The sequence below is a fragment of the Papaver somniferum genome, chromosome 4 (assembly GCF_003573695.1).
Source record: "Papaver somniferum cultivar HN1 chromosome 4, ASM357369v1, whole genome shotgun sequence".
NCBI classification, from domain to species: domain Eukaryota; kingdom Viridiplantae; phylum Streptophyta; class Magnoliopsida; order Ranunculales; family Papaveraceae; genus Papaver; species Papaver somniferum.
Genome location: NC_039361.1, coordinates 147,992,532 through 148,012,506, shown reverse-complemented (window position 1 = coordinate 148,012,506; position 19,975 = coordinate 147,992,532). Strand labels below are relative to the sequence as shown.

Here is a 19,975-nt window from a genome sequence, read left to right as displayed (position 1 = left end):
CGCGTTTGTTTTTGGTTAGTCAGTATTAGGGTTTGATCTCTCAATCATTTTAGTATTTAAGTTGTAATGAAATCCTATCTGGGACTAAGAATGAATTAATGAAATTGTGGGCTGCTACGACAGAATTTCTTTTATCCAACCTTTCCCCTTAGTTTTCCGGTCAATTCCCGATCTTCTCCGTTGTCGTCACTCCGATCCATTTAAGAACAGTACAACTGGCATCAGAGCCGTTCCGTCCTAGCATCATGGTGGCTCAGACTTGCAAAGAGCTACAAGAAACCAACAACAGACAACAAAATGAGATCAATACTTTACATTCGAAGGTAAACAATCTAGCCTTACAACTCAGTACTATGTCGACTAAAGATGATCTTCAGTCGATGAAGATTGAGATGGGTACCAGTATGCAAGCTCTTAAGGAAGATATTGGAAAAAGTATTGAAAAGAATATTCAATCTCAGTTGGATTTTTTTTTTCTAATCGAGATCTTAACAAAAAATCAAGATGCTTCAAGTTCAAATACAAGTGGATTTCATTCTAATTTTCACTCTGGGGGTCGTGATTCTACTCAATTTCATCGCATGCCTAAGCTGGATTTTCCTAGATTTGATGGTGATAATCCAAAGAGCTGGATCCAAAAGTGTGAATACTATTTCCAGATGCACAACATCAATGAGCCACGAAAGACACGGATGGCAGCAATACATCTTGATGGTAAGGCCAATAAATTGTATGATAACTTTTGTCTTACTCAAACTGATATTACTTGGCCATATTTCTGTAATAATGTGTGTGCCATATTCGAAAACCCTGCACAGGACAACATAGTTGGATTATTCAATAAATTAGCTCAGCTTACTATTGTTGATGCTTATTTTGAAGAATTTGAGTATTACAAGGCCTTATTATTGGGTATTCATCATGATTTTCCTGAGTCTTATTTCATTGCTAGCTTTATTGGTGGTTTGAAAGAGGAGATAAGAAGCTCAGTTCTTATGTTTGATCCCAAAAAACTCCTTCATGCTTTTTCACTTGTTAGAATGCAAGAAAAAACCCTTGTCATGCAACAAAAGGCAAATAAAATTGCACCCAAATTTTTTCACCATAATTTTCCACCCCAAAATAATTTTCCCCTATCATTACTTCACAGAAATCTCCTTTAATTCCCCCTACTTCCACTCCAATTCCTCCACCAAAACCAATACAAAACTTACCTCTCAAACGACTTACTCCAGAACAGGTACATGCAAGGAAAGCACAAGGGTTATACTTCAACTGTAATGAAACTTATAAGAGAGGCCATATTTGTAAAAAGTAATATTTATGTGTACTTATTGGGGAGGAAGCTGAAGAAATTTATGACACTGGTGGTGATACTTCACATGAAACTGATGAGGAGCCTGCATTGGAAAGTGATATGGAAATCTCCTTACATTCCTTGACTGGTAATGTCTCAGGGGACACTATCAGAATTCCTGGTTTTATTAAGAAGAAGGACATTTCCATATTGATTGATACTGGTAGCACCCACAGATTTATAGATTCTGCTTTAGCTGCTAGTTTACAGTGTTCAATTGCTCAAACTGGTAATTTATTAGTCACAGTAGCCAATGGTGATAAAACTGTGAGTTCTGGTATTTGCTCTCAGCTGAAATGGACTATGCAAGGTCACAAGTTCTATAGTGATTTGAGACTACTACATTTAGGTGGATGTGACATTGTTTTGGGTGCAGATTGTTTAAGGAACTTGGGAGATGTTCTTTTCAACTTGTCCAAATTATGCATTACCTTCAAACACAAAGGTAAGAAGATCACTTTAACTGGTGTTCATCAGAAGTCTTCCTTAAGTATGATGAGTGGCTCAGCGGTTAAGAATTTTTTTCAGAAACACTCTCATGGCATTGTAGGTCAGTTATTCTCAATCACAAGCTCACCTGTCCCACTCACTACCCCACCACCCATTACAAACTTACTCAATGAATTTTCTGATGTGTTCAATGATAAACAAACCCTCCCACCTGAGAAAAATTTGGATCACCAAATCCCCCTCAATCCCAATTTGCACCAGTGAATCTCAGACCTTATAGAAGAAGGACAACACTTGGAGATTTTGTGTTGATTACAGAAAATTGAAAAACATCACCATTAAAGATAAATTACCAATACCTATTATTGATGAGTTGTTGGATGAATTGCATGGCTCTAAATTCTTTACTAAGATTGACTTAAAGTCTGGTTACCACCAAATCAGAGTATCTCCTTCTGACATCCATAAGACAGCTTTCAGAACTCATCATGGGCATTTTGAATTCAAGGTTATGCCATTTGGCCTTACTAATGCCCCAACAACCTTTCAATATCTCATGAATGATATATTCAAAGATCATCTGGGGAAGTTCATTCTTGTATTATTTGATGACATTTTGGTCTATAGTCCTTCCTTGGAGGATCACTTACTTCACTTACAAACAACTTTGGAGCTCCTCAGAAGCCACCAGCTAACAACAAATATATCCAAATGCTCTTTTGGCCAATCTGAAATTGAGTATCTGGGACACATCATTACTAGAAATGGAGTTATGGCTGACCCTGCAAAGATATCTTCCATGGTGGAATGGCCTACACCAACTAATATCAAAGCTTTGAGAGGATTTTGGGACTCACAGGGTATTATAGGAAGTTTGTGACGGACTATGGCACTATCAGTAGACCCCTTACTGATCTTTTGAAAAAAGATGCTTTCCAGTGGTCTCCTGCAGCAACTTCATCCTTCATTCACCTCAAAAAGGCAATGTCCACTACACCTATTCTGGATTTACCTGATTTCAGTAAGAAATTCATCCTTGAAGCTGATGCTTGTGACTTAGACATTGGAGCTGTCCTTATGCAAGATGGTAGACCTATTGCTTTTTACAGAAAACCACTTGGACCAAGAGCTGCTGCCTTATCCACTTATGAGAAGGAGCTTCTGGAAATTGTGCAGGCAATCACTAGGTGGAGACACTACTTACAAGGCCAACATTTCATTATAAGGACTGACCACCAGAGCATCAATTACTTCTTGGAGCAGAAAATTTCTACAGTCTTGAAGTAAAAATGGCTTATGAAGCTCTTGGGTTTTGACTATGAAATATAGTACAAGAAGGGATCAGACAACAAAGTGGATGATGCCCTATCTAGAAGAGCTCATTTACAAGCCACCTGCTCAGCATTATCCCTATCTCAGCCATCTTGGGCAACTGAACTTATGGCTAGATATACTGATGATCCTCAAGTTCAACATCTTATTGCTCATCTCACCATTACCCCTGAACAGGCTCCAAATTATACTTACACTAATGGGGTTTTGAGATACAAAAATAGACTTTATGTGGGCAGCTCTTCCACCACAAAGTCCAAAATATTGAACTCAATTCATGCTTCAGTTGTGGGTGAGCATTCAGGTATGCAGGCTACTTATCTTAGAGCCAAATCTTACTTTTTTTGGCCTGCTATGAAAAAAAACATTCTGTTATATATTTCCACTTGTGATGTATGTCAACGACATAAATGGGAACACACATTTCCTGCTGGTCTCCTACAACCACTACCCATACCTGAACATGTTTGGCAGCACATCTCAATGGACTTCATTGAAGGCCTACCAATAAGTGATAGGAAATCTGTTATTCTTGTGGTGGTTGACAGATTGACTAAGTATAGCCACTTCATTATCTTACATCATCCTTTCACTTCTTCTTCTGTTGCAAGGGAGTTCACCACTCATATTTTCAAGCTTCATGGACTCCCTTCTTCTATTGTGTCTGACAGAGACAAAATATTCACCAAAAACTTTTGGCAAGACTTGTTTAGAGCTTTGAGAACTTAGCTAAAACTCAGTACAACTTATCATCCATAGACTGATGGTCAAACTGAGAGGGTGAACTCTTGCCTGGAGAATTACTTGAGGTGCATGTGTAGTCATCAACTTAAGAAATGGCATTTATGGCTTCCACTTGCAGAATGGTGGTATAACACCAATTACCACACAAGCTTGAAGATGAGTCCATTTCAGGATTTATATGGCTACCTCCCACCGCACTTGGATTTTCCTTCCACTGCAACCACTTCTGTTACTGAGGTGGAGTCATGCTTAAAACAGAGAGATGTTATACTTGATTTACTCAAAGAAGACCTACATAAGTATCAAGAGAGGATGAAGTTCTTTGCTGATAAAAAGAGGTCTGACAGGGTGTTTTCTGTAGGAGACAAAGTTTACTTAAAGCTGCAACCTTATAGGCAAGCTTCTGTGGTTCTCAGGAGGAACTTGAAACTGGCAGCAAAGTACTATGGCCCCTTTACTATACTCCAAAAGATTAGTCATGTTGCTTACAGACTTCAATTACCAGCTGAAGCCAGAATTCATAATGTTTTTCATGTCTCCCAGCTGAAGCAGCACATTGGTGTCTCTCACATTCCATTTCCAACACTGCCTGTTATGGATTCAGATGGTCAGTATCTTGTCATTTCTGTTGTTTCTCTATCCTCAAGGACTATTATGCGAAATGGACTCTCTGTACCTCAACTACTAGTTTAGTGGACCAACTCTTCACCATCGGATGCTACATGGGAGAATGCTAAATACATTGCTCACCATTTCCCTAAATTCAATCCTTGAGGACAAGGATTTGCTGATGGGGAGGGTGTTGTCATATACCTTTTACTTCTCTTGCTTACTTAGTGGGTGCCCCGTTTAATTGTGCGTCTGCCTTAATAAGTTTGCGTCGTGTCTTCCTTTCAATGGGTGTTTGTTGCCGTATGGAATGGGGACACACGTCTGTTTTTGGTTAGTCAGTATTAGGGTTTGATCTCCCAATCATTTGAGTATTTAAGTTGTAATGAAATCCTATCTGGGACTAAGAATGAATTAATGGAATTGTGGGATGCTACGACAGAAGTTCTTTTATCCAACCTTTTCCATTAGTTTTCCGGTCAATTCCGGATTTTCTCCGTTGCCGTCACTCCGATCCAGCTAAGAACAGTACAGTTTAGGGTTGGCGTTCAATGACATTGAAGCATGTTAGATGAAGTCTGACCGGTCGGGGTATTAGTGGGCCCGCCTACAGTCATCGCGGTGATCGCCTATTTCTTCCAGGGCTTGAATAGGCTTGTTGAGTTGCGCGGCCAAATTGTGTGGCCGTGATCATTTTGAGACTGATATGGGTAGTCTAGATTTCCCTTAAGGAATTTAAACATGTTCGATCGAGCTATCTTTAATTAAAAGTGCGTCGATACGAAAATCTCTTTGTCAGAGAGTGATGTAGCCTGTGTGGGTATTTTCATGCAGATCTCAATACTGGCACTTCGGGAGATTCATGCTACTCTGCTGAGAGTGAAAACTTAATCGTCATGTCATGTTAAAAATGAGAGTTCGGCTGGGAACATAGCATATGAAAATACTAGGCAAGTCATGCATTAGTTGGTAATGCTGGCAAAAATAGAATTCACAGAATATTTGGGATTGCTAATACACGGACCATTATGAGTGAATTTCATATATATATATATATATATATTGAATTGCTCAATGAGCGAGGAGGGTTTTTTTCACTCGTCACTCTTCAAATGGCTTTACCCCTTGCAGTGTGATAGAGCACTAAATATTGGTTTTATAATTATAGCTTTGAACTAAAAACCACCATCAACATTAAGTCCCCTTGGTAGGTTCAGAAACCTACAATAAAATAATGCAAGTGCACGGTTGTCTAACTAGTAGAACAATGGAAAGTACAGGTCGTTCCCACAGGGAGTGTGAAACACTCTACCAACTAATACCAAGAATAACTAATTAACAAGATGATGTTTTAAAGAGTTTTCAGAAATTCGGAACAAAATGAAATAATAGCAAGTCTAACAATGAATAAAATGGAAATGGGTTGTTAGGATTTTCGGTTTCCACCAATTAATTATGCAAGCTCTACTAATCGTTAAAAATATATTTCATGCTTTTTCAAATATTGTTTCTCCGCTGTAATTATCTTCGCTTCATGGGTAGTGATTCTAAAGCATTATTTATCAATCCTAAAGCATATCACGTCAAGGGATTTAACCAAAGTACGAAATATCAATTGAAAAGCATAAATAATCAAAAAAATCACATAAACAATTAGATACCAAGCTCTTGTGAAGATAAATTACTAGTTATTTAATTCATTATTAAGCATATAAATGTAGAGTTTTCATAATAAAATTGGGTTCTACCTAAACCCTAACATGGAATTAGCTAGGCATGGCTTTCTTAAAAACCATAAACAAATATGAATATAAAATCCTAGCTAATCAAAATGGAGAAAATAAGCCTCAAACCCTAATCTCCTCTGCGGCTCTCTTCAACTGCATGTAGCCGCGCCTCCTCCTGTCCGTTTTCCTTCTTCTGTTTACGGCCTCTTCTCGGCTCTGCGGCCGGTCGTCTCTCCTCCTCTTATGTTCTTCTCTGTAGAATTATATACTCCGAAAGAAACCCCCTAATCGGACCGAGAAAGTCATCTGCTAAAGGCCCATTCAATCACTGCCTGACTCACAAGTTGAGACCCATTAACACTTCTAATATCTGTCCGTCTAGCCACCGGGAGCAACTATCACAATCGACTGCACGGAACCCATCTCCCATTCAACTTTACAAATCAACAGCCAATCACTTTCATAGCACCAACATCATACACTTCTGTTTGCTGTCGTCCTTCTGTCCCAAATCGGCAGACAACCACCACTTCAATCTCGTGAGAACATCCATACTCCAATGGCAGTAGCAGTAACTCGTCTTCCCTGTACATAACACTCGAGCCAGCACCAACATCTTTATCAAATTGTTTTCAGCCAATTCATTCTCAGTCTAGCTGAGCATCACTGCATCAATCACACACATTAATTTAGTAAAACAACAGCAGCAGCACTCTATCTCCTCTGTCACCTCCATACAGCCTCTTTGTGTGTTCGACAATCACCGCCTGAAATTGTTGCCACCACCAAGAACCATTGATCCTCTAACACAACTTCATAATCAACTCAAGAGCTTATTCTTCCTGTATGTTTCCACGAATCCATTACTCCGAAACACAGACCCATCACACAAAATCCATCTCTTTGTAGTGTGCGATTAATTCCTTCTTCAAGTACTGATGTTGAAATACGCCAGGTGTTGGTATGGAGTAGAGAAAACTCTAGTTTTCGAACTTCAAATGTTAAGAAGAAAATTCTTACGTATTCCACCAGCCCATGTGTCACTTAAATGGTTTAGAGAGTATCATCCCTTCGGTGCACAACATGCACTAAATGTGCTGGCCAAGAATAGTTAACCTTGGTAGCCAATAATAATTAAGCTCTCCCCAGAAGGTTCCGTAAGTGATGGTTATCGCAAACTCCATTTAGTGGATCAGGCCATGTCCAAGTTTAAACCTTTTAGCTCACGACACCATTTAGACTCCCTTATGTTGTCATGGTAACTAGACTGGTTGCTGATATATGGAAATACCAAGCCAACCTCTTTTGATCATTATGGTTGCTGATACATGGAGATACCAGGCCAACCCGGTTGCTGATACATGGAGATACCAGGCCAACCCCATTTCATCATTGTGGTTGCTGATACATGGAGATATCAGGCGAACCCGGCTGCTGATACATGGAAATACCAGGCCAGCATAATAAGTGCTGCTGATATATAGAAATACCAGGCCAGCATAATAAGTGCTGTTGATATATAGAAATACCAGGCCAGCATAATAAGTGCTGCTGATATATAGAAATACCAGGCCAGCATATTTGATCATTGTGGTTGCTGATATATGGAAGTACCAGGCCAACCACATTTTGTCATTTTCGTCACAAACACCATTAAGTCTCACATTTTGCTGTTTATTCGCTGGATGATCGAATTCACTTGTACTTTCTACAAAAGCACTAAAATAGTATTGTTAGCCAAAATATCGGGTCCTAACTAATATAAATATGGGTATAAAATGTAGCATTTACATGCTTATCACCCCTGCTTAGCACGTAATAGTTACACTATTGCGGGGTAAGCACTAGATGGTGACAAATAAAGTAAAACTTATGAGACAAAGTTAGATGTTACCAGGAGAGATGGGTTGGCATGTCCTTAGAACATGTCACGTTAAAGAGTCGTCCAGGTAAGCGTTCCCCTAGCATGATGTCGGTTGGCCTCAGGTAGATTAGGCATAATGTTGGTTGGGATCTCAAACTGCATTCCAAGTACCTTGTACATCTGAGTATCGTTCGAGAGAAAGTCCAAGCTTTCCTGGTTTCGGTTAGTATGGAGGAAAAGTGGAGGCGCGATTAAGCATCTCAGCTAACAAGTGTTAGGGACGAAAGGTTTACTGCCCGGATAAAGTGAAGGGGGTGGAGCATAACATGAACTTCTGGATAAACATGAATACCTTATTCATGACGATGTCATAATCCTCGACTATGATGTGGAAAAGCCATGTCATGAGGAATATCCTTAAAAGGCTGCTGAAGCAATTTCTGAAAAGATGTTGAAGCAGCTCGAGAGGATGTTGAAGCGGCTTCCGGAGAGGATGTTGAAGCAGCTCCTAGAGAGGACTCTAGTGAAGGCACCACTGGCCCTGGCGTTGACGAAACTTCTTTGATGCTTAGTAGTCTTTGTTTCATGCGGCTGGAGCCAGGGCTTGTTGAATAATAATGCCTCATTCATACTGTAACTTCCATTTGTTATATCACGTGTGTTGTGCTTCCGTGAACAGGAGATCCAGGAGTCGTATTTGTTAAGTACGGAGGCTCTATCTCCAATTAATAGCGCGTGTGATGTGATTGGACACGTCTGAAGAAGTAATTGCAATCTGGGAGTACCGCGTGCACTCGATCGCTGCTTCCTGATCCCGTGAAGAGATTTTCCAAAATATGAAAATTACAGTTGGAGAAACTTCTTTCTAGGATATAGGCACAATGAGATGGTGATTGAGAGGTTGTTTCGTCATTGAAGCATCTGCACTTCAGGGTACGAATGACGCTTTCCCTAAGAAGCATGTACTAGCTGCTTGATGATTTCTTTCAGTCATATTGATCTTTATGATTGCGATGATGATACACTGGGGATGCTTGTATGGGCACAATCCTCCGGAGCCGTTAAGTGAAGTAGACAAGATGAGAGGCGTTCCGTTGTCGACGTGCCGTTATCAAGTCTTCAAGGACTTCGTTTCAAGCGACATCCTTTGAACCGTCTTCTGAATCTTGGATGGTTGTATGGAATGGGATGCGATGAGCATGCCCTAGTTACACTTCAGAATCGATGGCGTGGCTGGACACGTGAAGACATCTCCGATTTGTACTTTGGAGTCTTTGATGCACATGTACGTCTTCATGTTGAGAAATTTCTGCGGCTTGTAAAGCTTCAACAGTGATGATTGCTGATATTAGAAATAAACCGGTTTAGGGACGTGAAGGCATCCTATGCTGGCAGTCCCCAGGTGTAATTTTCCCGAGCTTATTTTCTCTTGAAAGACGTACTTACATTGCATTTGCTGGTAAGGTGTTAAAGAGGCTTCGACCTCTGAAGAGAGCGCTGAAGTGGCTTCGGGAAAGAGTGTTGATGAGGCTTCGGGAGAGAGGGAGTTGAAGCGGCTTCTTATGGAGAGAGCGTTAAAGCGGCTTCAGGAGAGAGCGTGCGTTGAAGCGGCTTCTGGAGTGTGCGTTGAAGCGGCATCTGAAGCGTGCATTGAAGCGGCTTGTTCTAGAGAGAGCGTTGAAGCGGCTTCTGAAGCGTGCATTAAAGCGGCTTATGAAGCGTGCGTTGAAGCGTCTTCAGGAGAGAGTGTGCGTTAAAGCGGCTTCTAGAGAGAACTCCAGTGAGGGCGCCCTTAACTCTTGATTTCGAAAAATGAGTTCTTCCCATTCTTCTGAGTCGATACGATATGGCAGATGGGAAGACGACACACAAATAGTGCTGGACGGCAAGTCGTGTTTTCTCCTCATGGGAAAGAATACCGTTTCTCTCAACGCATGCAACACTCTCTTCTGGTAATTCGAAATAGGGGAGATAACAATAATTGTTAAGGATTAGACCAACCTTCAGTTTGATTTTCCTTTGCAACTTACATGCTTCTTGATTGACCGTCTCTTTTATGTTGAAGAAGTCCTTGACAGTGAAGGGATTCTGTGTCGATCCTCAGTTCCCAAGCGTGAGTTACATGGCTCTATATCTGTCTGTAGTGGTTGTTTCTATGGTGAATCTCTGGCGAGCAACAATGATTCTTGGCAGCAGCTGTGATCAGAAGAGACCGACAAGGAGAGGCATGGTATCTACTTGCACGAACTTGGAAGTCTTCATATAATGGTAGAGATCGTCACGTTATTATAGGAAGAAGATGATGATGGAATCGATAGATTCCTTGATATTTCCTCATGGAATGGAGAAGAGGGAGACAGTCCCTTTCCCACGAGTATCTATTGAGCTTTCAACTTGATAGATGCGCTGGGTTTCTGAAGAAATAATTTGGAAGAGAGTTGGAGTTGAACCCAATGTTGACGAAGATCATACGAGTTGCTGATCATGAGACCATCTTTGCCTCTACGTTGCATTTCATAGATGTCCAGGCATATTGCTGGTCTTTGACAATACGTCTGCTCTCTTGAGTATGTCCTCGTTTTTGGACATCTTGGAATCATAATGATAGCTTGCTTGCATCTTTGAGATGGGTAGTGTTGAGCAGTCCCCAGCCACACTCATTTGCTTTTATCATCTTTGGATCGTGCCTTTGAGGAGTAGGGAAGTTCCCTCATGCGGATGACTTAACTAACAGGTTGTGCAAATATGAAGAAGCTCTTGACATGGAGAGTTCGTATGTACCTCTTAAGTCCCGGGTGCGACTTCCTTCGGTAATGCAACTACTTCTTCTATGGGATACGAAATTCTGAAAGCTTCTCTCACCGATTTTGTTGCCGTCAAGCCGGATATGGTATATCTCAGATGTTGTTTTATCATTTTGATAGTCGTGCATGTGGTACTGAGGTTGGAGTTGGCGGTTTTGGACGCGCATGATGTTGTATCTTGGTGGTTTTCCTCTTGCTTCTTCAGTGAAGCTGCTTACAGAAGGCTGGAGGTTGTATCGCCTGTTGGTGAGATGTATCCTTCCACAAATATCATGAGGCTCTTCATTCCTGGAAGGCCTGGTTCTTTCTAGTAGGGCAGGTGTTGTGTAGCCGAGCGTTTAACAGCTTCACGAAGTTCAGAGGATGTCTGAATCTGCAGATTCTCCAGCATAGCACGATAGATGGGTACCATCCTATTAATGAATAATTCCACCAATCGTTGTTCAATCATATTTGGATCGTGACAACCCAGTGCCTGGATTTTGAACCTCTTGACATAATAATTTGGATGCTCATTGTTTCGTTGGAACATCCTCCCCAAATCTGAAAATGTGATTTGCTCGGATACGAATAAACACTTCTTGTAGAAAGCGGTTACCATCTCACAACATTTGGATACTCTGTTTGGTGCAATGTTTTTGTACCAGGTGTACGCTCTCCCGGTAAGTGACTTTGAGAACTCTTTCAAGCGGAGGACATGGTTGTATTCGTGATCTCCTAATGACTCTAGAAAACGAGAGATGTGTTCACGAGCATTACCATTTCCATCATAAAGGAAAATTGAGGAGAGGAGTATCCTCTCGGAAGAGAAACTCTTTGCACATTAGGAGGATAAGGAGGCTGATGCTGTTGCAGGTCTATCGGGTTTTCCTTGCCTCGATGCTGGAGAAGTCGTTCTAGATCCTCATGCGTGATGAAATTGAACGGCTGACTCCTTTCCCTTGAGCGATCAGGAGCAACACAAACTTCTTAATCTATGAATGCATGCCCTTTTGAAGTGCTTGCGCCAAAAGTGTTGAAAGTACTCCTCATTGGTTCTACGGGATGACACGGTTCTTGTGATAGTCGCTCCATTAGCGTCTTGAGGAAAGTGAGTACCTCTTTCGGAGTTGTATCCATGTCCGTCCGAGCCTTAGAGAGAACTTCTCGTCTTTCCATCAAATCAACAATGATGATAGGGGTTAGCCTTCTCTGTATCCTCCGGTCTCTCATCCTGATGGGAAAGTGGCAGTAGCTCTAGTAACGACCAGGCGCGTTATGCTCGAACAAATATTGGTGACGGCGGCGGCTCTGGATCAGGTGATTGGAGGTATCACGCCGAAGGGAGTGTCTTCTCGTGCTGGTAGGCGATACATTGGTTTCACCGGCATAAATGTGGACACCATGGGTCTTGTCAGCTCCAGTAACATCAGGATTTGTCGCTGATCCAGACCTAATATCCACCATCTTGAATTTTGAGAAAATTGAAATGAAATCGAAAATTGATCTTGCAACCGAGCGATTAACCTCCCACTGTGGTCGCCAATTGTTCGAGGGAAAAAACTGGTTCTGCTGTATTTGGTAAATTTGGGGTGTTTTGATGAGAAACGAATTCAAACCCTAAATAAATGCACTGCACGGGAGTACTTTTGATTTGCGGCAGTTGTACGCTGCCGCTGATTATATTTTATAGTTTGAAGACGCACGACCATCCCTTCTTTGGGCGAGTGATTCGAGGCATTGAGCCATAGTTTGGGCAGGTCGGGCGGCCATGTGTAAAGGTGGGTCAACGGTGATCACACTGACATCTTTGGGACCGCCCGAAATTAGATGTATACCCCCCATTTAGGATGGAGAAGATGGATGGTTGTGATCAATTTGCGACAGTAGTATGTTGCCGTAAACCCTAATTAGGGTTTTGAGACAGTCACATCCACCTTAGTTCGATCAGGAGGTTTGGCATGCCATTGACTTCCCTCGGGGAAGTCGATCGAGTGGGGATAAAATTGAGTCGGTGGTGAACTCATGTGCACCCTCTTGATCGTTTGAAACAATATCTAAGTCGTCCAATTAGGCTGGCTAAGTTGGACGGACATGATCGATTTGCGACAGTTGTATACTGCCGCGACCAAATAAGGGTTTTGAACACATCGTTTTCGCCCGATTTTTGGCAAACGGTTGAGCGCTTTATAGGTTTTCCATAGGCAAGTCGATCGGCCAAGGGGAAAGTTGGGCCGCAAATGAACATGCCGGAACTTCCTTGATCGTTTGTAGGAAGATCCAAGTTGTCCAACTAGGCTGGCGGAGTTGGACGGCCGTGATATTTCTGAGACCGTTTTGGATAGTCTAGCTCGTTTGAGCTCTTATTCAACAGCGCTAGATCATCCATGTTTGGGGTTGGCGTTCAATGACGTTGAAGCATGTTAGATGAAGTCCGACCGGTCGGGGTATTGACGGTTATCGCGGTGATCGCCTATTTCTGCCAGGGCTTGGCTAGGCTTGTTGAATTGCGCGGCCAAATTGTGTGCGTAATCATTTTGAGACTGATATGGGTAGTCTAGATTTCCCTTAAGGAATTTAAACATGTTCATCGAGCTGTCTTTAATTAAGAGTGCGTCGATACGAAAATCTCTTTGTCAGAGAGTGATGTAGCCTGTGTGGGTATTTTTATGCAGATCTCAATACTGGCACTTCGGGAGATTCATGCTACTCTGCTGAGAGTGAACACTTAATCGTCATGTCATGTCAAAAATGAGAGTTCGGCTGGGAACATAGCATATGCAAATACTAGGCAAGTCATGCATTAGTTGGTAATGCTGGCAAAAATAGAATTCACATAATATTTGGGATTGCTAATACGCCCACCATTCTGAGTGAATTTCATCAATGAACGAGGAGGGTTTTTTGTACTCATCACTCTTCAAATGGCTTTACCCCTTGCAGGGTGATAGCGCACTAAATACCGGCTTTATAATTATAGCCTTGAACTAAAAACCACAATCAACAACCAGTAACTGATAATTTCCATCACATTTACTCCATGAATTTCAATCGAAATGGGACTAATCTGATAAACCTCCAATGAAAATGGACAATTGAAGAACAAGTGGAACATCGATTCTTCAGCAGAGTTACACAAAGGACATAAATCTGCACCTGGTGATTATATTTGCTGAGATTTGTGTTAACAGCTATTCCATCATGAAGTACCTTCCACAAAAAATTATGAATCTTTGGTAGAATTTTAACCTGCTTCCAAAAAAAATTCCAAGGAAATTCTGCCATCGTTGAGGTTGCTGGTATATTGTCAGAGAGAAGTTTATAACACGACTTAGAAGTAAACAGACTCGATGGAGTTTTAATCCATATTAACTTGTCTAGAATATCCTCATCTTGCAGAATGTATATCTGAGAGATAATTTCAACCTGATCCAGTGGAAATAACTCTAAAAATAATTCCATATTCCAGATGCGTTGGCCCTGGATAAAAAATTCTGAAACCCAAGTCACCTGAACATTAGAATTCTGTAGCATGGTTGGTCTAAAACCTGGTAAATTTGATATCCATGAATCATTCCAAACATAGATATTATTACCAGAACCAATGAACCAATTGACAAAAATATTTCTAAATGAAATCATATCTTTCCAGGTATTAGAATCGCCTGGCTTTATCTGATAATCTCAAAAAAAAAAGTATATTGCAAATATTGTGCATGAAATAATCGTGCCCAAGAAGAATGATGATTTGTTAAGAACCTCCAAACCAGTTTAGCTACAAGGGAAAGATTAACCAGTTCCATATTTCTTATACCTAAGCCACCATCTTCCTTTGCTTTCATTGTTTTTTCCCATCTGAAAAAGTGTTGTTTTCTTGTATGAACTTCATGTCCCCACCAGAAAGCTCTTTGAGTTTGATACATTTGATTAGTAACACCTTTAGAAAGAATACAAGTACTCATAAAATAGACTGGAATAGTTGAAAGGACACTTTTTGACAAGATAGTTCTCCCAACTTGATTAACAAAGAAGCTTTTGCATCCTGCAAGCTTTGCATAAAACTTTGAATTCAAAGGTTCAAAAGTCTCAATATTTCGATCAGATTTCAAAGGATAAGTCCCCAAGTACTTTTCATCAGTTTTCATTTCCTTAACCTCTAAAGTCTGGATAATTGTCTCTCTGTGATAAGAAGTACATCCCTTGCTAAAGTGAACAGATGACTTCGTGAAATTAGTAACTTGACCTGAGAAAGACGAGTATGTATCCAAAATACACTTAAGTTGGTGCACATTTTCTACTGAATTTTCTCCAAAAAAGAACAAATCATCAGCAAACATTAAATGGCTAATGATTGGAGCTAGAATGTTTAACTGGTATCCACTGTAGAGACTTGTATCTTCAAATTTCTCCATCAATAGAGATAAACCTTGTGAACAAATGATAAACAAAGAAGGAGAAAGAGGACATACTTGCCGTAGACCCACTTTGAAAATTCCCATATGGAGCACCATTTAGGAGAATGGAGAAAGTAGAAGAAGTAACACAATTCATAATCATATTATGAGAATGATCATGGATTCCATTTGATGTATCATGAAGTTTAAGAAGGACCAATAAACCCTATCATACGCCTTAGATATATCCAATTTAAGAGCAAAAAAACCTTGTTTAGATTTAGATTTGTTCATTGAATGAAATATTTCTTTGGCTATGACAACATTATATGTTATTTTCCTATTATTCAAAAAAGCATTCTGAGACCGGGAAATGAAAAAAATACAAGTAAGGACTAAGTCTATTAGCCAAAATTTTAGCTATAAACTTGTACAACACATTACACAAAGAAATGGGTCGAAAATCCACTGCTTTTGCTGGGTTTTTGATCTTAGAGATAAGGCTAATGTGAGTTTGGTTCAACTTACTTGGAAGAACGCCAGATGAAAAGATTTGTTGGATATATTTGTAGTATCCTCTCCTACTATATTCCAACATTTCTTATAAAACACTACGGGGTAGCCATCTGGACCCGGTGAACCATAAGAATTCATTTTTCTAACAACATTCCAAATAACTTCATGTGAAGGAATTTATGAGATCGAAGAGCTTTCTATTGTGTTCAAACTGAAGGAAGAATCTTGAAGATTAGAAGGAGTACTGATGTTTACGTCCTCTTGAAATAGATGTTTGAAGAAAGAAACCAATTCATCTGCAATTTCATTTCCTAACTTTACCATCTGTTAGCTTCCCACTTTCTGATACAAGTCACAAAACAACTACTCCAGAATCAACTATTCTGGTCTCAACACTCTCTTCGCTTCCGTCCCTAAAACCAACCCTTTTCCTCCACTTTGTGACCGAAGCAAGTTTGGAACGACCATTTTTTGGTTTAGGCCGGACTTGTAGAGATTGATCTCTCGAATCTAAAGTACTCCCTTGCACTACATTGTTTAGGGTTTAGATTATTTTCTCACCCACATCACACGAAATTACCGAAACCAGCAGAAACTGTTTTCACCCTCAAACAGCTGTATATTTTAACTCGTCCATCCGATTGATGTGATTTTCTAGTATGTTATACTAGACATCCATACAAAATTTTTGGCATATATGTCATACTTAATTCTATACCAATTGCTCCCAACTGTTCGGCTATCCTTGGGTGACCTTTTGGATGTCGTCCGCCCAAGTTAAAGAGATTTGATTGGTCGGAAAGGAAGGAGGGATGGCCGACCAAGTTGAAGAGATATGATTGGTCTAACATGTGAATTGGGAGGCCAACCAAGTTGGATGGTTATAAGTAACACGTCCGACCAGGTTAGAGCTGTGATTGATCAGTCACTGTGAACACATCAGGTCAGCTTCGAGCGTTCTGATTGGCCGAAGTAAAAGAGGGGTGATAGGTCAACTCCATGAGACCTGATTGGTCGATCATGGAAGGTGAGAGGTCGGCCAAGTTGGGTGGTCGAAACCAATCTGTGACTAGCAATCACGGCTAACCATAATTCCAATAATATTTGTTCTCAACTATGATTAGGGTTTTATGGCAACCAATCATGAGAGGTCTTCACTCCATGCTTGGTCAAGCTAGCCTTCGGTCAAAAGGAGTCAAGATACTATGTTTCACGCCAATTTGAGCAAAAATAGAGAAATTCATGTCTTCACATGAAATTGAGTAAAATTAAAGAATTTTATGTTTTTAAGAGTTCAATTTTGTCCTTTTCGCTTGACTTTCCGTAAAATGACCATCTTACCCCTGGTCCAAAACTTGATGAATATGACTTTTTTTACGTTAGATTGTAAAATGATAGTTTTTCCCGGTAATGCAAAATTATCATTTTACCCCTGGTCTGAAAAGTCACCGAAAATAAATAATTTACCCTTTATCAAAAATCCACCATCAACAATATTATATAAATATTTTGAAACTGCTAATTTCGGAATTAGCAACACATCACAACTTTAGAGTAATGTTTTCAGGAGCACTTTTAAGACATTTATTTTATCAAAAATGATTGATGAACGGTGTCTTTAAAGATCATAAAGAAACCCTCACATAAACTGTGGGTCGTATAATCTTCGTGCCTTCTGTAAAAAGTTAATATATTAACGGAAAATATAGCTTTACCGATAGAACTTTCGGCAGTATATCCCACAAGAGACAGGAAATAGGAACCTGCATTATATTGCACCTACCCGACATTAAGAACGCTTCCAAAGGCCACTGGATTGGCACTCGGGACTCGTTGCAAATTTAACCGAGGTGACTCTAGCATTTCCCTATATGTGACGAAGGAGGATCCGTGGAAAATCTTATTTGTACACTATCCATACATGGTTGAATTAATTTTTCTTTAGAGTCCAAATGATATCGAATTTGAACCCACTATTTTGATTATATGTTCTTCTTATCGAACCTTAGATTCCTACCAAAAATGATCACAATTCGATATACTAAACCTCTTCATCTGCCGATTTTGATTTTGATCCTTAATTTTCAAAGTGATAGTGGAGCGGATTCACATTCTGCCAAAAGAAACAATACTTATACGTTTGTCGTTCTGAATGTACCAAACCTCATCATTATACACATACATATACTATTCTGAATTACTACCAAATCACAAACCGTTGATCGAGTAGTGGACTGATAAACACATTTTTGTGTCTGAATTGTCCTCAGTGTCTCTATTTCTAGTGCTTGATTTTGTACTTATTATGGAGTTTTTATGTTTGTGTAGGTGTTTTTGGAGAAATACACTTGTGTGGAAAAAGTTGCTCAAAAAGTGCTATTTGGACCCCTGGAGGACATTTGCTATACGAACCCCGGATTTGGCTAAGGGGCACCCAAGGTTATGCGTAGCCCAAATTCATCCCCAACACCCAAATTTGTCCTCAGCACCTCAGTTGGACACTTACTATTTACACCCCTACTCTGGATAGGGGGCAACGCTTTCTTCCCCACGGTTTGAATGTATTTGGCGGGAAGAAATTTTTGAAAAAACGAGATGTGCTGTTTTGAAGCTGGAAGATTTATAGGGGGATTAGATCGCTGCAATCGATTGGATTAGTCCTGTTACACTTAAACAGGCTGGTAAGTCCATTAAAATCGATTCACTTGGGATTTATCGTTGGAGAGAAGGAAACAAGGGATTACGTGTATGGAAGATATTCTTCATTAAACTCGAGGGGATTTGGGGAGATTTTCTCATTCCAATCAATTCATCCCAGCCTGTTATACTGAAACAGGGACGGTAAGTTCTTCAGATTCGAGAGAAAACGAAGTTACGTGGAATTGATGCAAAACAGAGGCTGGAAATATCACGGGATTTGTTGAGCTGTATTGGGAAGGTTTGCGTATGTTCTCAGCATTCGTGACTTATTCTTAGATGTGTCAGCAAGTTTGGAGTATGCTAGCAGCACTCTAGCGCATGCAGAGAAAAAAAGGGAAATTATTCCCGTACATAAGAAATATTCAATGAGAATCATTCTCGAGTGATTTGGGGAGATTCAGAGATGCTGTGTTGTATATTAGGAGTGTTCGAGACTCGTAGAATGGTTACGGAGACTATAGAGCATCACAGAGTCGAGATATTATAGAGCATCACAGAGTCGAGAAAATCAAGTTCCAGAAATATTTTTCTGCTGCTGCTCATCTGAAAAACGCGAAGAAGAGACCATCCAAGACAGTCGTTTTTCAACAGTGGAAACGACACACAGGCGACGGTCGAGAATCAGCGACAGTACTGTTCTATCATTCTTTTCGGTTTGAAACACTTATAACTATTGTAAACCCGGTTTTTAATAGTTTTTCTCCATTTCATATTTGTAAACACCCTTTGAGCAATAAAAATGAATTTTGAGTGTGTTTCCAACATGATGATGAGCTAATTCTCCCACGACCAAGAAAATGAGGAAGCTATTCACGCATGAATAATGGGTAACTATTTCATTTTTCTCTAATTTTTAATTATAATTCACTCAATGACTGCTCTTGCAGAGTTTTTAAATGTTTACATAATTTTCTTAATTACTTGTGATTCAATTTGATAGAATATACTTTGTTTAATCATTTGATAGTCTATGCTTGGGGAATACAATTAATATTTGAGAATATGTTTGATTATTTGTGAATTAAGAAATAAGGTACTTAAAAGATAATTAGAGTTTTGGATTATTTGCCATAATTTATTCATGTGTGATAGTGGAATCAATGTCTTGGTTATTAAATTTCATTAATAACCAATTCAAAATCAATATTTTTGGCGCAAGTTTTGTTTGTTTTTAAATTTCATTAAATCTAAAATCTTTTGCTTTCACAAGTCTCAACGAACTTTTTACTACAACTCAGTTCAAAATTACATCAATTTTTGGCGCTGCTGCCGAGGAAAACGAAACCAAACGCGAACCTAAGCCTAAAATTTGACTAGAACGAGACCTATAGGGTAACGAGCTTAATAGGAAAGTCATTCCAAAAATATTGGTTACTCTTTTAAGCATGCTTCAAAGTTCATAATGGTTTCTGTGAGTTGAATACGCCGCCTTGTAACGCCGGTGAGGCCTTGGGTATCAAAGCTCCGCTGAGATTCCCTTGTCTCGATTCAACTTTCTT

At 39.9% G+C, this 19,975-nt stretch overlaps 1 protein-coding gene across 1 annotated transcript; it reads left to right on the top strand.

Annotated features, from left to right (window-relative positions):
* Nucleotides 1–245: 245 nt before the first annotated feature.
* Nucleotides 246–4,576, top strand: LOC113273262. The gene is made up of 7 exons (XM_026523011.1): nucleotides 246–1,073; nucleotides 1,151–1,240; nucleotides 1,343–2,067; nucleotides 2,252–2,667; nucleotides 2,760–2,983; nucleotides 3,137–3,443; nucleotides 4,002–4,576. Exons 1-7 carry the CDS (start codon nucleotides 246–248, stop codon nucleotides 4,574–4,576), a joined length of 3,165 nt encoding a protein of 1,054 aa, XP_026378796.1.
* Nucleotides 4,577–19,975: the final 15,399 nt, after the last annotated feature.